An 18,350-nucleotide genomic window follows, 5' to 3' on the forward strand; every position below is an offset into this window, starting at 1 on the left:
AACACCGCTGTTCTGATTGGTCGCGGCCGATATTTAAATTTGGCGCCCAAATCGGTGATTGGTCGCGGGCAGCGTCCACGACCAATCAGCACAGCGGTATTTAACTTTTGCGCTAAGATCAGTGATTGGTCGGGTCCGAAGACCGCGACCAATCATCGAATCGTCTTGGTGAGGACCAGGCAGCGGCGCTGCCTGTGCGGATACTTCCGCTGCGAGAACCCGGGACATGAGCGGGCGCTGGCAGCAGAAGTATCCCGACCCGCAGCGCCGCTCCCCGGTCCTCCCTTCCGCATGGAGGTCAGCGGCGCCGGCGGTCCTTCCGCTGCTACCGGCCGGGAGATGAGCGCCTCGCGCCGCTCATCTACCGGCTGCATCTGCGTCCCGCAGATGGGTCCGGCGGTCGGGGTCCTTCTGCCGGTACCGGCCGGGAGAGGAGCGCCTCGCGGCGCTCATCTCCCGGCTGCAACGCCGCTGAGCTCCGTCCCGCAGATGAGCCGCTAACGGCCGCCATCTTTTTTCTGAAATCCCGCGGCACTGATTGGCCGCTAGCGGACCAATGAGCGACGCGGGATTTCCTGGACAGACAGACAGACAGACGGGATAAGACAATTATATAGTAGATGTTTTGATAGACTTGTACGAATGCGGAGATATCAAATATGTGTTTATTCTTTTTGTTTTATTTTTAAATGGAGCAAAAGGGGGATGATTTGAATTTGTGTTTTTATATTTTTTCATATTTTAATTTTTTTTTTTTACATTTTTTACTGTATTTAATAGTCCCCTTAGGGGACTTAAACTGCAATCGTCTGATTGCATGTGCTATGTGTAGAGAAAATGATGGTCTCCTATGAACGCCAAATAAATGCTGGCTTTCACAGAATAGCAGCAGACCCTTGCCTGTCATGGCAACGCATTGGCACCCCATGATCATGCTACGGGAACGCCGATGGGGGCATAGCATGACGTGCCTCTCCCCTCCCCCCAAGCGTGTTAAATGCTGTTCTCAGAGATTTAACATGTTAACAGCCGCGGTTGGAGCTTCACTCCACTGAGGCTGTTAAAGGCACGTGATGGCTGTGTCTGCCAGGAACAACGCGGTCTTGGCTTGTGAGCAAGCATCAAAGACAGGAATACGAAATATAATGTAAATGTACGTCATATGTCGTTAAGGGGTTAAAACTTTGCAAATATGCAGATGTCACATAAAATATACAGCGGGTGAAATAAGTATTGAACATGTCACCAATTTTGTAAGTAAATATATTTCTAAAGGTGCTATTGATATGAAATTCTCACCAGATGTTGGTAACAACCCATCCAATCCACACAGGCAAAGAAACCAAACCATAGATATCCATAACTTATGTGAAATAATAGTAGTATATGTTTTGTTTGCTAAAATAATCCCCATGTATATTTTCTATAATTAAAGAGCATAGTGCACAAACAACTTTTATATATGCGTTAAAGCGAATCTGTCACCACATTTTATCTGTCTAAACTATTAATATGGGCATACAGGTTATAGACTGCTGATTAGAGTGATACCTGTGTGTCTCATATCAGATATCTTGTTGTTGATAAATCATCTTTTATCACTTCCAGGCTATGGGGAGGACGCTGCCTGGAAGATAACTGCCTCCAGAGATTATTGTACATGAAAGGGGGAGTTACCAGCGTGATGTGTGATGGCCGCTCTCTGCTCTCCTGATCTCACTGCAGAGCTGTGTGTGATTATACCTGACACATCTGCAGGTTCCTCTCAGCTTCAGCTTCCATCTAACAGGCAGACAGGGTTGTAATACAGCAGAGCTGAGAGAGAAGCAAAAATTGTGTTTGCAAGAAGAAAAAGTTAATTTTTCCTTTTTGTGTTAGTTACTTGTCTCACACTGGTAACTCCCCCTTATATGTAATAATTAGTGTTGAGCGAGTATGTTCTGTTAACCCTTTCGCCGAGTATTTACAGCTGCTTGGTGATATGTTTAAATCACTCATGATTTGCGACTGTTTGACGGCTTTATTTCATGTGAGGAATGTGTAAGAAATAGACATTCCTCACATGTAATAAAGTTGTCAAACAGTCGCAAATCATGCACACAAGAGCGATTCAAACACCGGCAGCTTAATTGGGTCCATTACTTTATTAGTTTAAAATGGACCCATGTTAGTTTTAGGTTCATTCCCACAATAAGTTTTTGATGCCGTGTATTTTCACTGTACAAAAAATGCAGCATCTTACAGTTACAGCCAAGTGGATGGGATTTATAGAGATCTCGCGCCCACTGTGCTTTTTATCTTGTCTTGGAGTTAACTGTCCTGCAGTGCACGTTTCAAATCCGCAACATGACTATTTTTCTTGCGGGAACACGGAGTTTTCTGTACGGATTTTCCTCATAAGATTGTATTCACTGCGAAAAATCTGCAGGTAAAAAACACACATGCATTTTTTAGCAAGTTTCTGCTGCAGAAACACAGTAAAACCACATGTGGTCTGCAGTTTTGTCAAAGCCAAATACCAGAAAGTATCAGAAACATAATTTAATTAAAACATCAGCAAGAGACAAAAACGCGATAAAGACGCACTCAAATACACAGTGAAAAAAAGTGATAACAAATACAAATACAAGGAACCCAAAAGGTGCAGAAAATCTGCAACATCAAAAACTCACCAAATGCTCATTGTGGGAATGAAGCCTTAAATAAGTTGTCCGTTACTTATACATTGATGCCTCATCCGTAGGATAGGGCATCAATATCTGATCGGCTGGGGTCCCACACACGGCACCCCAGCCGATTAGGTGTTATCGGTGCTGGCAGCTGGAAGTGCTTACTTGCAGAGCTTGGCAGTCTACTTGTAGTGTCTGCCGTGGGGCACTGCACATCCGCCTCCTTTTCATCCTCGGTGGCCACTACACCTAGACGGCCAAGTTCCAAAAGTAAGCTCTTCCAGACGACAGCCGCCGCCGGTACCGATATCAGAAGATCAGTGGGGGCACGGGGTGCGGGACCCCGGCCGATCAGACATTGATGCCCTATCCTACAGATGGGGCATCAATGTAAAAGCAGTTGATAACTTTTTAAAGGGAAAAAAAAACAACACAAAACTACTTGTAGGTGCTGCTTCTCCATTCTGCTGGTGTCCCCCACGCCTGTTTCCCGACATCCTCTTATGGCAGGAGGTATCAGGTGAATGCTGCAGTTCATTAACAGCTACTGATTGTCTGCAGCGGTCACATTCCACCTGAGTCAAAGGCTCTTTATTCTGCATCAGCTGAATTGTGGCCACTGATTGGCTGGGGTCATGCGGGGGATCACCTGATGCTCCTGAAGGATGAGGAATAGTGACAATGTAGTGTGTTTTTCAGGACCAGGGGCCCATTTTTAAACTAATGTAACATATTGAATAATCCCTTTAAGTTGTTTTACTCCACATTTTATTAACTTAGAAAATGATAAATGCCTGAAGCTCGATCCTGCAACATGTGAAGCAGCAGCCTGTAGCATAATGATAAGTACCGGCCCCGGCACAATCACAAGTCGTGCTTCAGGATCAGGAAAAGTTAAGAATTCCACCATGTCACACACCATATCCAAAGTGTCAAGCCACAGGGATCTGTCAAACTGTGACAGCTTTGAAAACATGTGCCCACCGATGGGTCTCCAACATTACTACTGCAGGTATCTGTGACTCAAAATATTGGACACTACGGTGCCAATTCATCAGTGTACCCCACAGTTTTCAGGATTAAAACTACTTTGAAAAACAACTAGTCCCGGCCAGCTCCATCAATATGGTTGGAGCAATAGGAGTGAGGGCATGTGGTGGCGTCCGCCGAATTCATCAAAAGTTACAGTACCTTAGTGGCGTAACATACGCCAGAATTGTTACTCCAGTCCCTGATTGGAGGTAACATTTCTGGTGAAACGTACATCACTAAGAAGATGAACCAGATTTATTAGGTGGCGTATGACTCAATGAATTTGGTGCATCTGACCCCATCACGTCCCCCTCAAAGGCTTGCATGTACATCGTCAGTCTTAATGAACAGGGGCCTGTGCTGGAATTATTAACATTGCACATTACTGGAGCACAACTTGAGTCTATTGTGCAGGAGATAGAACGTCGTTATAATCACGGACTACTGTCCTTGTGCAGAAAAAGTAAAACATTTTATAAGGCACTGGCGTGTCGCAGACAGGAATAGATGTAACTTGGGTGCGTATGTCTGTTGCTGATAAACCTTCATGGGATTATCCGGTGCCTCTTCTGTATTGGTAGGTGAGAGGTGCTGCAGATGTGGCGTTGGCAACTGCCGGACAGGTACAAGCAGATCTCAGCACCTTTCCTATTAGCCACAAAGAACACATGCACAAAACCTGGCAACGGGCTATTGATGGGACACCGGCGTCTCTCTTGATGCAGAAGCAAGAGGTGCTGGATAACCCCTCATAGAGGTGCAGCCCCAGCAAGCTAGAGCTCCCCAAGCGGATACACGGATATGGCATTGCTAGGGTCTGCAACCAGAACCACTTTTGATCCCTGGAGTTCAGCTCCAAGAATCCAGTTCACTTTTTCACCGTGTTCAATGCAGAGACTAGAGCTAACTCTTGTAGACGCCTCGGCCATTTGTTTTACTTTCACCTTGGTTGCAGACTTTTTGGAGTGGTGAGGTTTTTGTGGTTTCTGAGGTTGTGCAGTCTCTTTTTTCAGATTCCAGAGACATACTCTGCCATCATTGCCTCCAGAGAGTAACAAAGTCTGTCCAGGGTCTTGTCCTACAAAACTGACTTGGGAGACACCTTGGGTGTGAGCCTTAAAACACCCCTCTTCCTCAAAACGAGTTCCGGTTATTCGAAATGATCGGATTTTGCCGTCCTCAGCCCCGCAGCAGAACACGTTGCCGCAGTTGGATACGGAAAGTGAATGAGCCAGCGGTGGATTAAAGAGCTGACCGGGAGACTGATGGAGATCCAGATCTTCTTCATCTTGCGCCAAGTGTTGCAGGTTGGTTAGCCATAGGGGTCTAGCTTTCTGAACGTTCCAGAGCATCACCTACAGAGGACAGTACAAGACATGAATTATTTCTAGTTATTCTTCCCTTCACCACGAACTGAACAGAGCAGATCCCACTCTGAAGAATATCAAACATCAACTCAAAGAGAACTTAATCTTCATTTATCACCAACACATTCTCAAATGTCACAAGGATACGATATGCCGGCCATAAAGTGCCATGCAAAGAAGAAAATCCTGGTAAATAAATTCATGGATCAACATTTTGGCCTCCCGTGTCACATCAGTTTACTGACTGCTGAAGTAACTTTGTTAGGGGCAACAGTAATGCCAATCCCTTTTTGGATAATACGTCATCACAGACGTGCAGAAAGTGCCGATTTCCTCAGCCGTACACAGCACCTTCTTTTACAATGGTAATATAGCGGCTATATGATCTCCGCAGGTCAGCATTTTGCTCCAAAGTTCATGATTGAGAGTCTTGGAAGTCAATTATAGGGTGAAGCAATACCTATTGACCCTTGGTTAGGAGGAATATTTTCACCATGACAGTCCTGTAAAGTTATGAATTAAATGCAGCCTGCCAGCACAAAATGACTGATCAAAGCACATGTGCTCAGTGAGCCGTTCAGGGCACCTTCCCTCCAACTTGTTTGCCATTGTCCCAGCTCCTCTGCTTTCAATAAATCCAGAGCTGTCAATCAAGCAGAGATAGATGGAAAACAAGTAGGTGAGAAGGTGGCCACATCAAGGGTGCACAGATTGCTCGTGCTTGGTTTGAACAGTCATTCTGCGTTTACAGCCTCCCCTTAACATTAAAGCAATATTATTCCTTTTGTAAAGGCCTTAAAAAAAAAAAAAATCACTACCGCTGTCAGTCTTTGGAAAATATAAGAGGATAACCGCCTTAAAAAAAATTGTTGTAGGTTCCATAGTCCAACGCCAGAAAACCATTTACAACTGAACTCTGCAGACTAGAACAACACACCGGCGCTTTGACATCTGCATCAATACCGCACAGGTACAATACAGGTGTCAAGTACTGCGTCTCTCGGTGCCCCTCACATGAGCAGAACAGATTTTTATTCAGAAGCATTGCTATTGAGTGACTGCATGTAGAGATGTTGAAAATAGTGAGTCAGGTTCAGAAACAATATTAGAAAATGAATGTATAATTATTATAGCGCCATTTATTCCATGGCGCTTTACATGTGAAAAAGGGGTATAATACAAGAACAATTACAATAATCTTGAACACAATGTGACAGCGACTGGTACAGGAGGAGCGAGGACCCTGTCCGCGAGGGTTCACAATCTACAGGGAATGGGTGAGGATACAGTAGGTGGGGGTAGAGCTGGTAGTGCAGCGGTATGGTGGAGCGGTGGTTACTGCAGGTTGTAAGCTTGTCGGAAGAGGTGGGTCTTCAGGTTCCTTTTGAAGGTTTCCACGGTAGGCGAGAGTCTGATATATTGGGGTAGAGAGTTCCAGAGTAGGGGGGATGCACAGGAGAAATCTTGTATACGGTTGTGGGAGGAGGAAATAAGAGGGGAGTAGAGAAGGAGATCTTGTGCGGATCGGAGGTTGCGTGCAGGTATGTAACGGGAGACTAGGTCGGACATATATGAAGGAGACAGGTTGTGAATGGCTTTGTATGCCATGGTTAGGGTTTTGAACTGGAGTCTCTGAGCAATGGGGAGCCAGTGAAGAGATTGACAGAGAGGAGAGGCCGGGGAATAGCGGGGGGACAGGTTGATTAGTCGAGCAGCAAAGTTTAGGATAGATTGGAGGGGTGCGAGAGTGTTAGAGGGGAGGCCACAGAGCAGGAGGTTGCAGTAGTCAAGGCGGGAGATGATGAGGGCATGCACTAGTGTTTCTGCAGATTCATGGTTTAGGAATGTGCGGATCCGGGAGATATTTTTGAGTTGGAGTTGGCAGGAAGTGGAAAGGGCTTGGATATGTGGCTTGAAGGAGAGTTCCGAGTCCAGGGTTACCCCAAGGCAGCGAGCTTGAGGGACTGGGGACGGGATATGTGGTTTGAAGGAGAGTTCCGAGTCCAGGGTTACCCCAAGGCAGCGAGCTTGAGGGACTGGGGACGGGATTGGGTCAAGTTTACAGGTGGTGAGGTGTGATTTGGAGAGTAAGGAGGAAAGTTGATCTTCAGAAATGGTGGAGAATGTAGTTTTGGAGGAGGAGGGTTGAGTAGGTGTGGGGAGGGGCAGTGGGGGCTTTAGGCAAAAACTGTCTGATGGTGTCAATCTTCTGCTTTAAGAATGAAGCAAAGTCTTCTGCTAAAATAAGAGGAGAGGGAGGAGGCACTGGGGGACGGAGGAGAGAATTGAAGGTGTTGAATAGTTGTTTAGGGTTGTGAGACAGGGAGGATATGAGAGATGCAAAGTATGTTTGTTTTGCTGCAGTGAGTGTGGACTTGAAGGTAGTGAGGGACTGTTTGAATGCGATGAAGTGCTCATGGGAGTGGGACCTTTTCCATCTACGTTCAGCAACCCTGGAGACCCATCGCAGTTCTTTAGTTAGGCTGGTGTGCCAGGGTTGTCTGTTGATTGTGTGACCTTGGTATGCGTGAGGGGGGCGACTGAATCGAGAGCTGTTGTGGTGTTGTATAAATTGGCAGCAGCATCTGCATCATGTAAGGAACTAATGTCTGTAAGACATTAACTTTTCATTAGACAACAAATCAGCTTTGCTGAAGCTAGAATACCTCTAAACCAGGGATGTCAAACTCAAACACAGAGGGTCAAATGAAAAACTTGGACAAAGTCGCGGGCCAACCAGTATGCAGTGTAGTGGGCCCCACACAGTCCTCCATACAGTATAGTGGGCCCCACATAGTCCTCCATACAGCATAGTGGGCCTCACACAGTCCTCCATACAGAATAATGGGTCGCACATAGTCCTCCATACAGAATAATGGGTCGCACATAGTCCTCCATACAGAATAATGGGTCGCACATAGTCCTCCATACAGAATAATGGGCCCCCCATAGTCCTCCATACAGAATAATAGGCCCCCCCATAGTCCGTCATACAGAATAATAGCCCCACATAGGGGTGGTGGTTTTGGTGTCGCGAGTCAAATAAAACCACCCTGTGGGACAGATTTGGCCCACGGGCCAAAGTTTGACTTGTATGCTCTAAACACAGATCAACTGTCACGTCTTCAGGAAATAATTGGGACTCAAATGTCAAACACCAATCCGGATAATACCTCACCTGCATGTCCAGCCCACACGAGACAAGGCTTTGTGGCCGGTGGGGTCTAAAGGTGACTGCGGAGCATATATTAGTATGTCTCTGCAGGGTTCTGCAGACCTTCTTACTCTGCAGGTCCAGGACTTTCACGGTACCAGAGTCATCAGCGGCCGCTAGGAGGCTGTCGGTCTCATTGACACAAATACAGTTGATCTCTTCTTTGTTGATGGTGAAGGTCTCCACTGGTTCTCCCAACGTTCTAGCGTCCAGCACGGTGATCGTCTCCCCATGAGCCGCATAAATCTTGGAGAAAGAAACCGGGGAAAACGCTAAACCCGTCACATCTTCATCACCCTTCAGACGCACTTTGCTGATGGGAATTCCTTGTTCACTCCAGATTGTAATTTCCCCACTCTCGGCCCCAGAAGCAATCACTCTCTCCTTGCTGATGGCTAGACTCAGCACAGGGTTTTCATGACCAGAATCCCACTTCGCAGCCATTATTCCACTTGCAGCTAAGAAAAGATAATAAAAGTTTACAAAGTAAATACCATGTAACGATAACATAAAAATTTTCACGCATTTTCAACCAGGAGAAAAGTTTCTGTTATATAGAGCACAGGTTAGCTGGCGTCTAAATCTCGCAACCTCAATCTTCATTTCAAGGGAAGCTGACATTAGAAAGTTATCTATTGTTTAATAAGGTTTATTTGTTTTTTTTTCCAAATAATCTTTAATAAAATACAAAATGATTAAATGATTAATCCTGCAATTTTCACACTGGCCACTGGGGCTATTTTAGACTCCTACTTCCTGAACTTTCAGTAAGAGTTTTCATCAGGCTCTTTATCTTCAGAGACAGGAGTACAGTGAATGGTAAAAAAAAAAAAAAAAAAAAAAAAAAAAGCAGCCATACTTACCAACACCTGATCACAATACTTTTTACAACTTTGTAAAAAATATTACGTTTTAAAAGAAAAAATTACAATTCGCTTATATCACCATATTCCGAGACCTGGAAATTTATCCATCAATGGAGCTGTCTGAGGGCTTGTTTTTTGTGCGGCGAGCTGATGTTTTTATTGATATAATTTTAGGGTATTGCATTTTTTTTTCTAGTGTTCCAGCATCCAAAAAAAAAAAAAATTCTGGTGTTCGATTTATCTTTTCTCTACAGCATTTCCCAATTGGGTTAATTAATTTTACATTTTGATAGATCAGACTTTTACAGACACATCGGTACGACATACATAAAAAATAAACCTATGTCTTTATTTGAAAAAGAAGGGGGGGGGGGGTGAATCTAATTTTTATATTTATCTTTTTCTATATTCTTAAAAATATATTATTTTTTAGTCCCCTTTGGGGACTTGATTCTGCGATTAACCTGTTGCTTATACTTTACCATAGTAATACCATAGTATTGCAGTATATAGTGAAAAAACAAAGTTTCTCATGAAGCGCTGCCATAAGCTGGTCTTCACAAAAGTACCATAATAGCAAGCAAGCAGAGGGGACTTCAGCAGACCCTGCTGCCACAGGAACCCATCAGCGCTCCGCAATCATGTTGTATGAGGGGAACGGCATGCTACGCATCGCAAATGCTGCTGACAGAGATTGAAAGCAGCATTTAAAACGTTACCAGCAGCTAGCGGAGCTCAACTCCACTCGCTGCTGTTGGAGGCAGATTACCGTGTATGCGGGCAATGATGCAGACTCTAACCTCAGATTACAGAGCTGTGATATAGCAAAGCTGAGTTATGTGTCATTACAAACACTTCCAGATCTCATGTTACGACAAACAGTGTGGGGGGAGGGCAAGACCTGACAGCACTGTGAGACGAGATCAGGAAGAGTTTTTAATAATACAAAGCTCCGCTCGGCTATATCTCTACCCAGAAGCTGCAGAGATCAGTGAGGAGGACGTTTTCTTTTTTCCCGTGTGTTGCTGCCTGCTTATAATTGATCAACATCATGCAGGAGAAGGAGAACACTCCCCTACAGACAAATATCTGGTATCGCCCAGTAGAACTATAGCATAAATTATAACCTAAACATTACAAGCTAATATCTCAGCAATGGAGAGAAATTACAATTGCTGTATTCAGTTCTGCAGCCGCTATTCCAGGATGTGCCCAGTTTTTCATGCTTAACTGGTGAAAGGTCCTCTTTAAAGAGGTTGTGCACTACTTTATCCTTGATGGCCTATCCTTAGGATAGGTCATCAATGTCTGATCGGTCGGGGTCCGACACCCGGCATCTCCCAAGTTCAGCTGATATTGTTGTCAGCCAGAAGTACCCACTTGCTGAGCTGCTCTACTTGTAGTGGCCGGAGCTTGGTACTGCACATCCGCCTCATGTTCAAATTAACAGGAGGTGGATGTGCAGTACCCTGCAGTGGCCAGCTCTGAAAGTGAGTACTTCCAGCCGGCAGCCGCTGACACTGCTATCAGCTGATCGGCGGGGGTACTGGACATTGACGACCTATCCTGAGGATAGATCATCAATGTAATAGTGGGCAACTTCTTTAAGGAGAGGGCAAATAACCTCTTCCCACAGGAGCAGCACAGGCTCTGCGGCAGACTTTGTTATCACAGCCCCCTTTAACGCTTTTGTGGGCTACACATGAGTGACTGTATATGTAGTGTCGGTGTAATAATATACCCCCGACCACCATCTTCTTGTGAGTCAGGTGACTATCCGGATCACACAGGGCTCTACGCGTGAGCCAGAAGTCGCTATTAGGGCAGAGTCTGACAGCCATATACCTGGGATGAGGATCGGCCTGCAATGCATGGACTGGCCGGCGGCTCTCCTGACAGCAATGTTCAGGTAGGGAGGGCCGCTGGCCAGTCCGTGCATTGCAGGCCGATCCTCGTCCCAGGTATATGGCCGTCTGAGTGTTCACTTACAATGTAACCCTACAGAGCCTCCGGCTGACGTATGCAGCACCCTGGGGTCATTAATAAAGGGGTTGTTCAGTAGTGGACAACCCCTTTAAAAATAAAAGAGCTCAGTGATGACAGTAGGTACTGCTCAGGAGGTCACCGAGTGCTCCGCATCTCTCCCCTCTGCCCCCGGGCCTGCCATGTGATCGCTGTGGAGCTCCCCCTCTATACATACACTACACACCGGAGCTTCATCACTCCTGAGTAACACAAGGTGCAGCACACGGACACTTTACCGGACGAGGCAAGTCCCAGCATGCACTGCTGCCCCGTGCGCGGGTGACAGCTGGCTCGCACCACGCACCTAGCTCTTCACAGTCCGCGGCGTCTGCCTCACGCACATCAGAGCGACCACAAACGATTGGCCATAGTATTCCAGCAGAAGTACAAAGCCGCGCTCTGATTGGCTACAGTGATGTCACTCACGGGCGTAGGGCGTGGCTATCACGTATGGCGCATGCGCCGCTGAGCTTCTCGCTGTGATTGGACCCCGCACTGTCATAAGGAGGCAGGATCGACCTGTGATTGGTGTAGGACTGCAGGGCGGAGACAGAACAGGAAGACTACTGGAGCCCGCGGTCATCTCACACGTGATTGGCTCGCCTTCTATTTATTTTTGTCTCCGCCGGCGCTGATTGGCTAGTGATTACGTGATGCAGCAGGATGTTGCTTGGCGCTGGGTGATGAGGGAGGGCGGCGGGGTCTGAATCGCCGGTAACCGGGAAATACGGAGGGAATGGCTGCGGCCGCCGCCGCTCCCTCTGCAGCTCCCGCTGTGCCGCCGCCTCCTCCACCACCTCCCGCCGCGTGCTCGGGGAGATTACCCGGCCGGGTGCTGGAGCTGGTCTTCTCTTACCTTGACCTGCCAGACCTCCGGAGCTGCGGCCTTGTCTGTAAACACTGGCATCGCTGCCTGCACGGGGACGAGAATAACGAAGTGTGGCGGAGCCTGTGCCTGCGGACGGTCAGCGAGGAGGCGCTGCGCACCGACGTGCTGTGCAACCTGCCCACGTACAAGGCGAAGGTGAGCGGAGCCCCAGGGCGCCTCCCAGCCAATCACGTAGCAGCTTTTATATTCTGAGGCGGGTGGGGAGATGTAAGCGGCCAGCTGATTGGTGGCTGCACTGTCTGCATATTTCCAGCGTGGCCTCCATTCATTCCCTGCTACCCAGTGTGATCTGGAGCCTGTTTGCAGGACATCAGGCCCCTTATTGTACGGTTCCCCTCTGCATGGGATGCTGACATTACAGTCCTGCTGGGACGCCTGCACAACTGTCATGTCCTATTTTAACATGTAAGACCTAGGCACAACACCTGACCGTCCAGCAAGTAACAGGTGTGTGGGGGTCTGACGTCATCTGCTCGTGTCCGCTGTGCTGAACCTCTTTTAAGAAGTACCGGTCACCGGGTGAGGAGGGTCCGGCCTCTGCTCTTCTGTAATTCCCGCTGCTCCCCTGAGCAATCAGTTTTGTTTTGTTTTTCTTAATCCCAATAATGCTCCAGTGTTATGGGCCTTTTTATTTAGTGTGAATTGTTCTTTACCAAGTGTGTGGTAGGATTCTCTGGGGGTGTGGCTTTAGTTTGCTTTGCATTGTTAGAGCCACGCCCCCCTTTGTGAACGCTATGACAACTTGCACTAAATAAAAATGTCCAACTCTGGATCTCTACAGCAGGAATATGGGCAGAGAGCAGACACTTCTGACCTGGTGACAGCTCGGCTTTAAAGCCTATAAAACGGGTCTGAGGAGCATCAGGGGGGCAGCGTCTATCACACGCAACACTTTGGACCAATCGTGAGATGATAGTGTCTCCATACCTGTAGTAGGTCCATGGCTCTGTATGTGACACGCATGGGTCCGATGCCCCTCTCTGCAGATCTCCTCTCCTGATGCTGCATTGTCAAGAAGTGGCAGGAGTAAGGCGTTCTCAGCGTAGTCAAGGACAAACCCTTTTCAATCTGAATGTTTGCCACCATGAAAATAGAAAAGCGCTTATACTCTTCTCTCAGGTCGGGGCTCAAATGATTGACGTGAGCCTTTTGCCCAATCACCACTGGCGTTACTGTCTTCTCCTTCAGACGTATACGTAATCTAGGAGGTGGCAGCTGCACTCGCACCATCTCGATGTCCCTGTGCCAGTCTTCGGACGTATTAGTCAACAGCTCTGATTGGGCACGCAGGGCTCACATGTCCTAACGGCACGTGAGCCCCAACACTGGAGGAGAGTAAGCGCTTTCTTATTTTCACAGGGGCAAACATTGAGATTGAGAAGGGTTTGTCCTATTGGTGGATAGCCCCCTTTAAATCCCGCCAGATCACACTGAAAATGCTTGTTTTGTTCTTACACACTTGCTCCCTCTGACGCTACCTTCTAATGATTGGGCAAAACCACCCAGTGAAGAATCTGATACCACCCTCTTGTTGAAGGTGAAATTTGCATATTGGGTGCCCCAATCCGAAAGTGACGGAGAAAAAAAATCTGTGCTTAAAGGGGTGTTCCCATCTCCAAGATCCTATGCCAATATGTAGTAGGAATATTCTTATTTATCTCCAATTAGTAATGTAGTGTAGTTTTTCTGATTCACTTTGTCTCTTTCCTCATGTGCAGGCATTGCTGGACCTTAGGTATCCGTTACGACCACTAGAAACTAGCTAGCTGTCACTATATCAGTGGTCATAACCATGGATACCTAAGGTCCTGCAATGTCTGCACATGAGGACAGACATAATAAATCAGGAGAACTATATTAAATTTCTAATTGGAGGTATTTATTATTATTCCTACTACATATTGGGATAGGATATTGGAGATAGGAATGCCCATTTTTAGATTGAAGTCTGCATTAGGACCACATCCCTTGGACATAGAACTATCTCACCCAATGGTCAATTTCTTACTATTTCACATTTGTCATTAATGGTTGAACAAGTGTGAGCCGACCTGTCAGTTTTTGCTAAAATAGTTTTCACTTAACATTAGTGACGATGCTTGATTTTATTTTTGTCTGTTCATATGGATTGAACATCTGTCTCTCACAGGTAATTTTATTGTGTGAATTTATACTTTTTAATGTTTTTGTGATTAAAGGTTATGTTTTAATTCATTCCCACAATGTGCTGATCAACGTTCTATTAAATGTGGCATTCTATTAGGCCATGTTCACACGTTCAGTATTTGTTCCACTCCTGCTTTTAGCTTACAAATACTAAGGTAAAATACTGACCAAATACCTCACTTAGACCTTGTACAGTATTTGGGAGACATTTGGGTTTTCAGCCATGCATACCTTTATCCTCTTTGTTGCTTGTTTATTGGGTTTTTATAGTTCAAAATTCAGCTGTTTCCCTTCCAATGGGCTCTTCTCTTTTTTTTTTTAAAGGGGTTTTCCCACGAACAAAATTTCATTTTAATCAATAGATCTTGGCATAATAACTTCCACAATTGGATGTGTTTAAATAAAATGTTCCTGTGCTGAGATCTTATAAATGTGCCCCTGCTGTGTCTGACCATGAAGGCCCTGGGTCTTTCATGGGCGTAATGCTACTCATGGAGTGGTGCTAATCTGTGAAGGTGGCATGGTAAGTAGAAGATCGGGAACCTTAGATTAAGCGCCCTCCAGCACTGAAACCAAAAAAACGGAGTGGTGCTTTAAATCAGGTTTTTGTGTTAACAAACACATTTTTAAACGGAATCTGTCACCAGGCTTCTGCCACCTAATCTGATAGCAGCATGATACAGAGACCCTGACTCCAGTAATGTCTGTTACTGGGCTGCTTGGTGTAGTTTTGATAAAATCACTGTTATTATCAGCAGGAGATTATCACTAGAGGACTAGTAAAACCTGCTGCCAGGTAGTCCTCCATGTTCATGAGCTGAGGATTACCCCGCCCCCACCACTGATTGGCAACTTTCTGCCCATGTATGATCAGTGGTGGGGGCGGGTGATGCAGAGCTCAGCATTCACAGAATTACTACTAATCTGTAGCAGATAAAATCAATTTTATCAAAAGTACATCAAGCAGCCCAGTAAGTGACACGTTGCTGGAATCAGGCTCTCTCCCCCTACATTATGCTGCTATCAGATGGGGCAGCGAAAACCTGGTGACAGATTCCCTTTAACAATAAAAGGCTTTTTCCTTTTTTTTTTTTTTTCCCCCCCCCCTTCAATATCATGATCTTTATCGAGAACCAAAACTAGTAATCTTGCAATTTTCAGTGGCCAGTGAAGAGATTCTAGACTTGTATTCTCTGTCCTTTCAGGAAGAGTTTACAACAGGCTTCTGATCAGCAGTCAGGATTACAGTGATGGGTAACGCCACTATTCTCAGCTCATGTCGCCCATTGTGATTGGTGTGTTGTCAGTGACCCGTGCACACGCTCATTAGATGCTACGCGATAAGAGGGTCAGGGTCTGACCATTGTAGCTAATGTAAATACTCTGGCTTTCTGAAACGGGAAGTCAAAAGAATGATAAAAAAAAGCCTCAATATCCAGTGTAAAAATTGCAAGATTTAAATTTTATTTTTAAAACAGATTAAAATGGTGTGGGGCGGGGATTCATGTAAGACAAACTGCTGAGTTAGGCAATGAGGCACTTTCTGTTGAAGGCTTCCCCTTAACTTAACTGCAAGCAAATGTAGATTAGCTATCCTTAAAGAGCTTGTCTAAGGCTATGTGCCCACGTTGCATTTATGAAGCAGAAAATTTCTGCTGCATAAATGCAAGTCCTCTCCCGGAAAAACGCATGCGGAATTCCGCACGCGTTTATCGCGCATTTTTCGCGCGTTTATCACGCGTTTTCCACATGCGGAATTGCCTTGCGTTTTTTATGCATTGGACAAAGGCAATTCTGCTTGCGGAAACGCAAAATTAAATGACATGCTGCGGATTTTTGAACGCAGCATAAACGCTGCGGAAAAATCCGCAGCATGTGCATAGAACTTGCGGAATCCCATTGGGGACCATGGGGTGCGGGTTACCAAGCGTTTTACAAGCGTTTCCGCTGCGGAAATTCCGCATCAAAAACGCTTGAAAAACGCTACGTGGGCACACAGCCTAAGTGTAGAGGGAGAGAAGCAGGAATTGAGGGAACTGTTCTCATTTCTCCAGACTCCCGCTGATCTAGCACAGATGCTCTGCGGTTTCCCTCACCAGTCTTTCACAGGCTGCCTGCGATGATATGCTGTACGTGACTGCTGCAAGCAATCAATGGCCTCATGTCATCACTGACAGCCTGTAAATGAGGACCGGCGGGAACACCAGAGCAGCTGTGCCTGATCACTGGGGGCCGCAAATATTGATGACCTAGCTGAACACTGCAGCTCTGTCCATCTAGTGACCTCAGCATAGGGCTATAGTCTCTCCATTCACTCCATACATTGCTTACACACCACTGCTAAAGGAGCCGATATCATCTAAGCAGTGGGTTTTCTGGGTGTTGGACCCCCACCAATCTTATTGGATAGGTCATCAATATCTAAGTTTTGGACAATCCCTTTTTTAAAGTGACTCTGTCAATGTTGTCTATCCCCTAATCCTACCATGGCATGCAGGGCATAGGAAGCTGAATAAAATTATATCTTGATATCTGAAATCCGATGTCTTATTCCTGAGAAATCCATGTTTTTATTATGTAAATGACCTGTAAAAGTCTATGGGCTGGACACAGATCTCCCAGAGAGTCTGAAAATGAAAAAGGGCTGTGATGTGTAATGGCTGCTGTCATGATTTCACTGCAGAGGTGGGGAACTACAACTAAAACTACTTCAGCTTCCTTCTCACAGGCGGCTGGTGAGGGGAGTACAACTGAACTGACAGCAATGTGAGAGGAGAGTTACAACTGTAGATAGATTTGTAATAAAACAAAGTTCTGCTGTGCTACCCCCCCATGCTGGCTGCCTAAGAGATGTAAGTTTAAGATGTTTTAGTTGGGCACAGCTCTGCAGCTGAGGTGAAAGAACTAAGAGGAGAGCTGCAGCTGTATTTGTAATGTGACAAAATTCTGCTCTGCTGTACTGTTAGTTATAATTGCCAAAAAAAAATCTTGGATTAGTCTGAGTATCAGTATCTCTCTCCCCACAGATGCGAGCCTTCCAGCATGGCTTCAGCTCCAATGACTGCTCCAGGAATGTATATATTAAGAAGAATGGTTTTACTCTTCATCGCAATCCAATCGCTCAGAGCACAGATGGGGCACGCACCAAAATTGGCTTCAGTGAGGGACGCCATGCCTGGGAAGTATGGTGGGAAGGGCCACTTGGTACAGTGGCGGTCATTGGCATTGCAACAAAACGGGCTCCCATGCAGTGTCAGGGCTATGTGGCGCTCCTTGGTAGTGATGACCAGAGTTGGGGCTGGAACCTAGTTGATAATAACCTACTGCACAATGGAGAAGTCAATGGAAGTTTTCCACAGTGCAACAATGCACCCAAATATCAAGTAAGTACAAAGTAAGCTTTACGCTTTACATATTCCCTAAGCAGTCTGCTGAAAAGGGAACCCATATATGCTTAAAGGGGTTATCCAGGAACATTTTATTTTTTGCTGCTATCTACCGGGTATGCCTGCGCCTATCTCTACCGACTCTGAGCAGTCAGACTGCTGCTGCTGCTGACTATTCTGCCTCTTGACATCAGCTGAGCTTGTCACTTTTAAAAGAATCTGTCAGCAGGATTTTTTCTGTTTAATCTGAGCGCAGCATAATATAGGGTAAATGAGCCTGATTACAAGGATGTGTCACTTACTAGGCTGTGTGTTGTATTGAAACTAATATTTGTGTTTTATCAGCAGTAGATTATCACTACAGGACTAGGTCTCACGTGCAAGCCAGTCAGGCTAATCTGTAACTCTATCACCACTGATTGACAGATTGCTGACAATGTGTCCAGGAAGCTGCCAATCTGGTGTGGGCAGGGTTATCCGGAGCTCAGTATTATGACCACTACTACATCTACAACAGAGAAAACAGCGATTGCAAAACTGCACCAAGCAGCTCAGTAAGTGATACATCCCTGGAATCAGGCTTTCTTGTTCTATATTATGCAACTGTTAGATTATATAGCAAAAACCTGCTGACAGTCCCTTTTTAAAGGGACTGTCAGCGAAAAAGTTTTCAAGCAAAGTTTAGCTTCATGGAGGGGCAATGCTTTTAAATACACATTCTGACCTGCTTGTTGTC

The 18,350-nt window shown here is 45.9% G+C and overlaps 2 protein-coding genes across 6 annotated transcripts in view; one reads left to right on the forward strand and one right to left on the reverse strand.

The window, feature by feature from the left end:
- Positions 1 to 12,213, reverse strand: WDR53 (WD repeat domain 53). 5 transcript variants are annotated; one of them, XR_012318357.1, is made up of 4 exons: positions 11,410 to 11,555; positions 8,247 to 8,740; positions 3,078 to 5,056; positions 340 to 3,035 (listed from the first exon to the last, which is right to left on the reverse strand). XR_012318357.1 is itself a non-coding variant. In XM_073674359.1 (3 exons), exons 2-3 carry the CDS (start codon positions 8,724 to 8,726, stop codon positions 4,475 to 4,477), a joined length of 1,062 nt encoding a protein of 353 aa, XP_073530460.1. In that variant the 5' UTR covers positions 8,727 to 8,740; positions 12,030 to 12,213; the 3' UTR covers positions 1 to 4,474. The 5 variants fall into 5 exon arrangements, 4 of the variants coding, with proteins under 4 accessions (XP_073530460.1, XP_073530459.1, XP_073530457.1 ...); XM_073674359.1 differs by lacking the exon at positions 11,410 to 11,555 and adding an exon at positions 12,030 to 12,213 and having other exon boundaries at positions 1 to 5,056; XM_073674358.1 differs by having other exon boundaries at positions 1 to 5,056; positions 11,358 to 11,489.
- Positions 11,788 to 18,350, forward strand: part of FBXO45 (F-box protein 45) — an 18,424-nt gene continuing 11,861 nt past the window's right edge. The window contains exons 1-2 of the mRNA XM_073674360.1: positions 11,788 to 12,197; positions 17,255 to 17,611. Of these exons, the coding sequence (XP_073530461.1) occupies positions 11,910 to 12,197; positions 17,255 to 17,611 (645 nt within the window). The 5' untranslated portion in view covers positions 11,788 to 11,909. The remainder of the gene's footprint in view (positions 12,198 to 17,254; positions 17,612 to 18,350) is intronic.

Source organism: Phyllobates terribilis, unplaced genomic scaffold (assembly GCF_046119375.1).
Source record: "Phyllobates terribilis strain yellow unplaced genomic scaffold, ASM4611937v1 Scaffold_3__8_contigs__length_932513732, whole genome shotgun sequence".
Lineage (NCBI taxonomy): Eukaryota > Metazoa > Chordata > Amphibia > Anura > Dendrobatidae > Phyllobates > Phyllobates terribilis.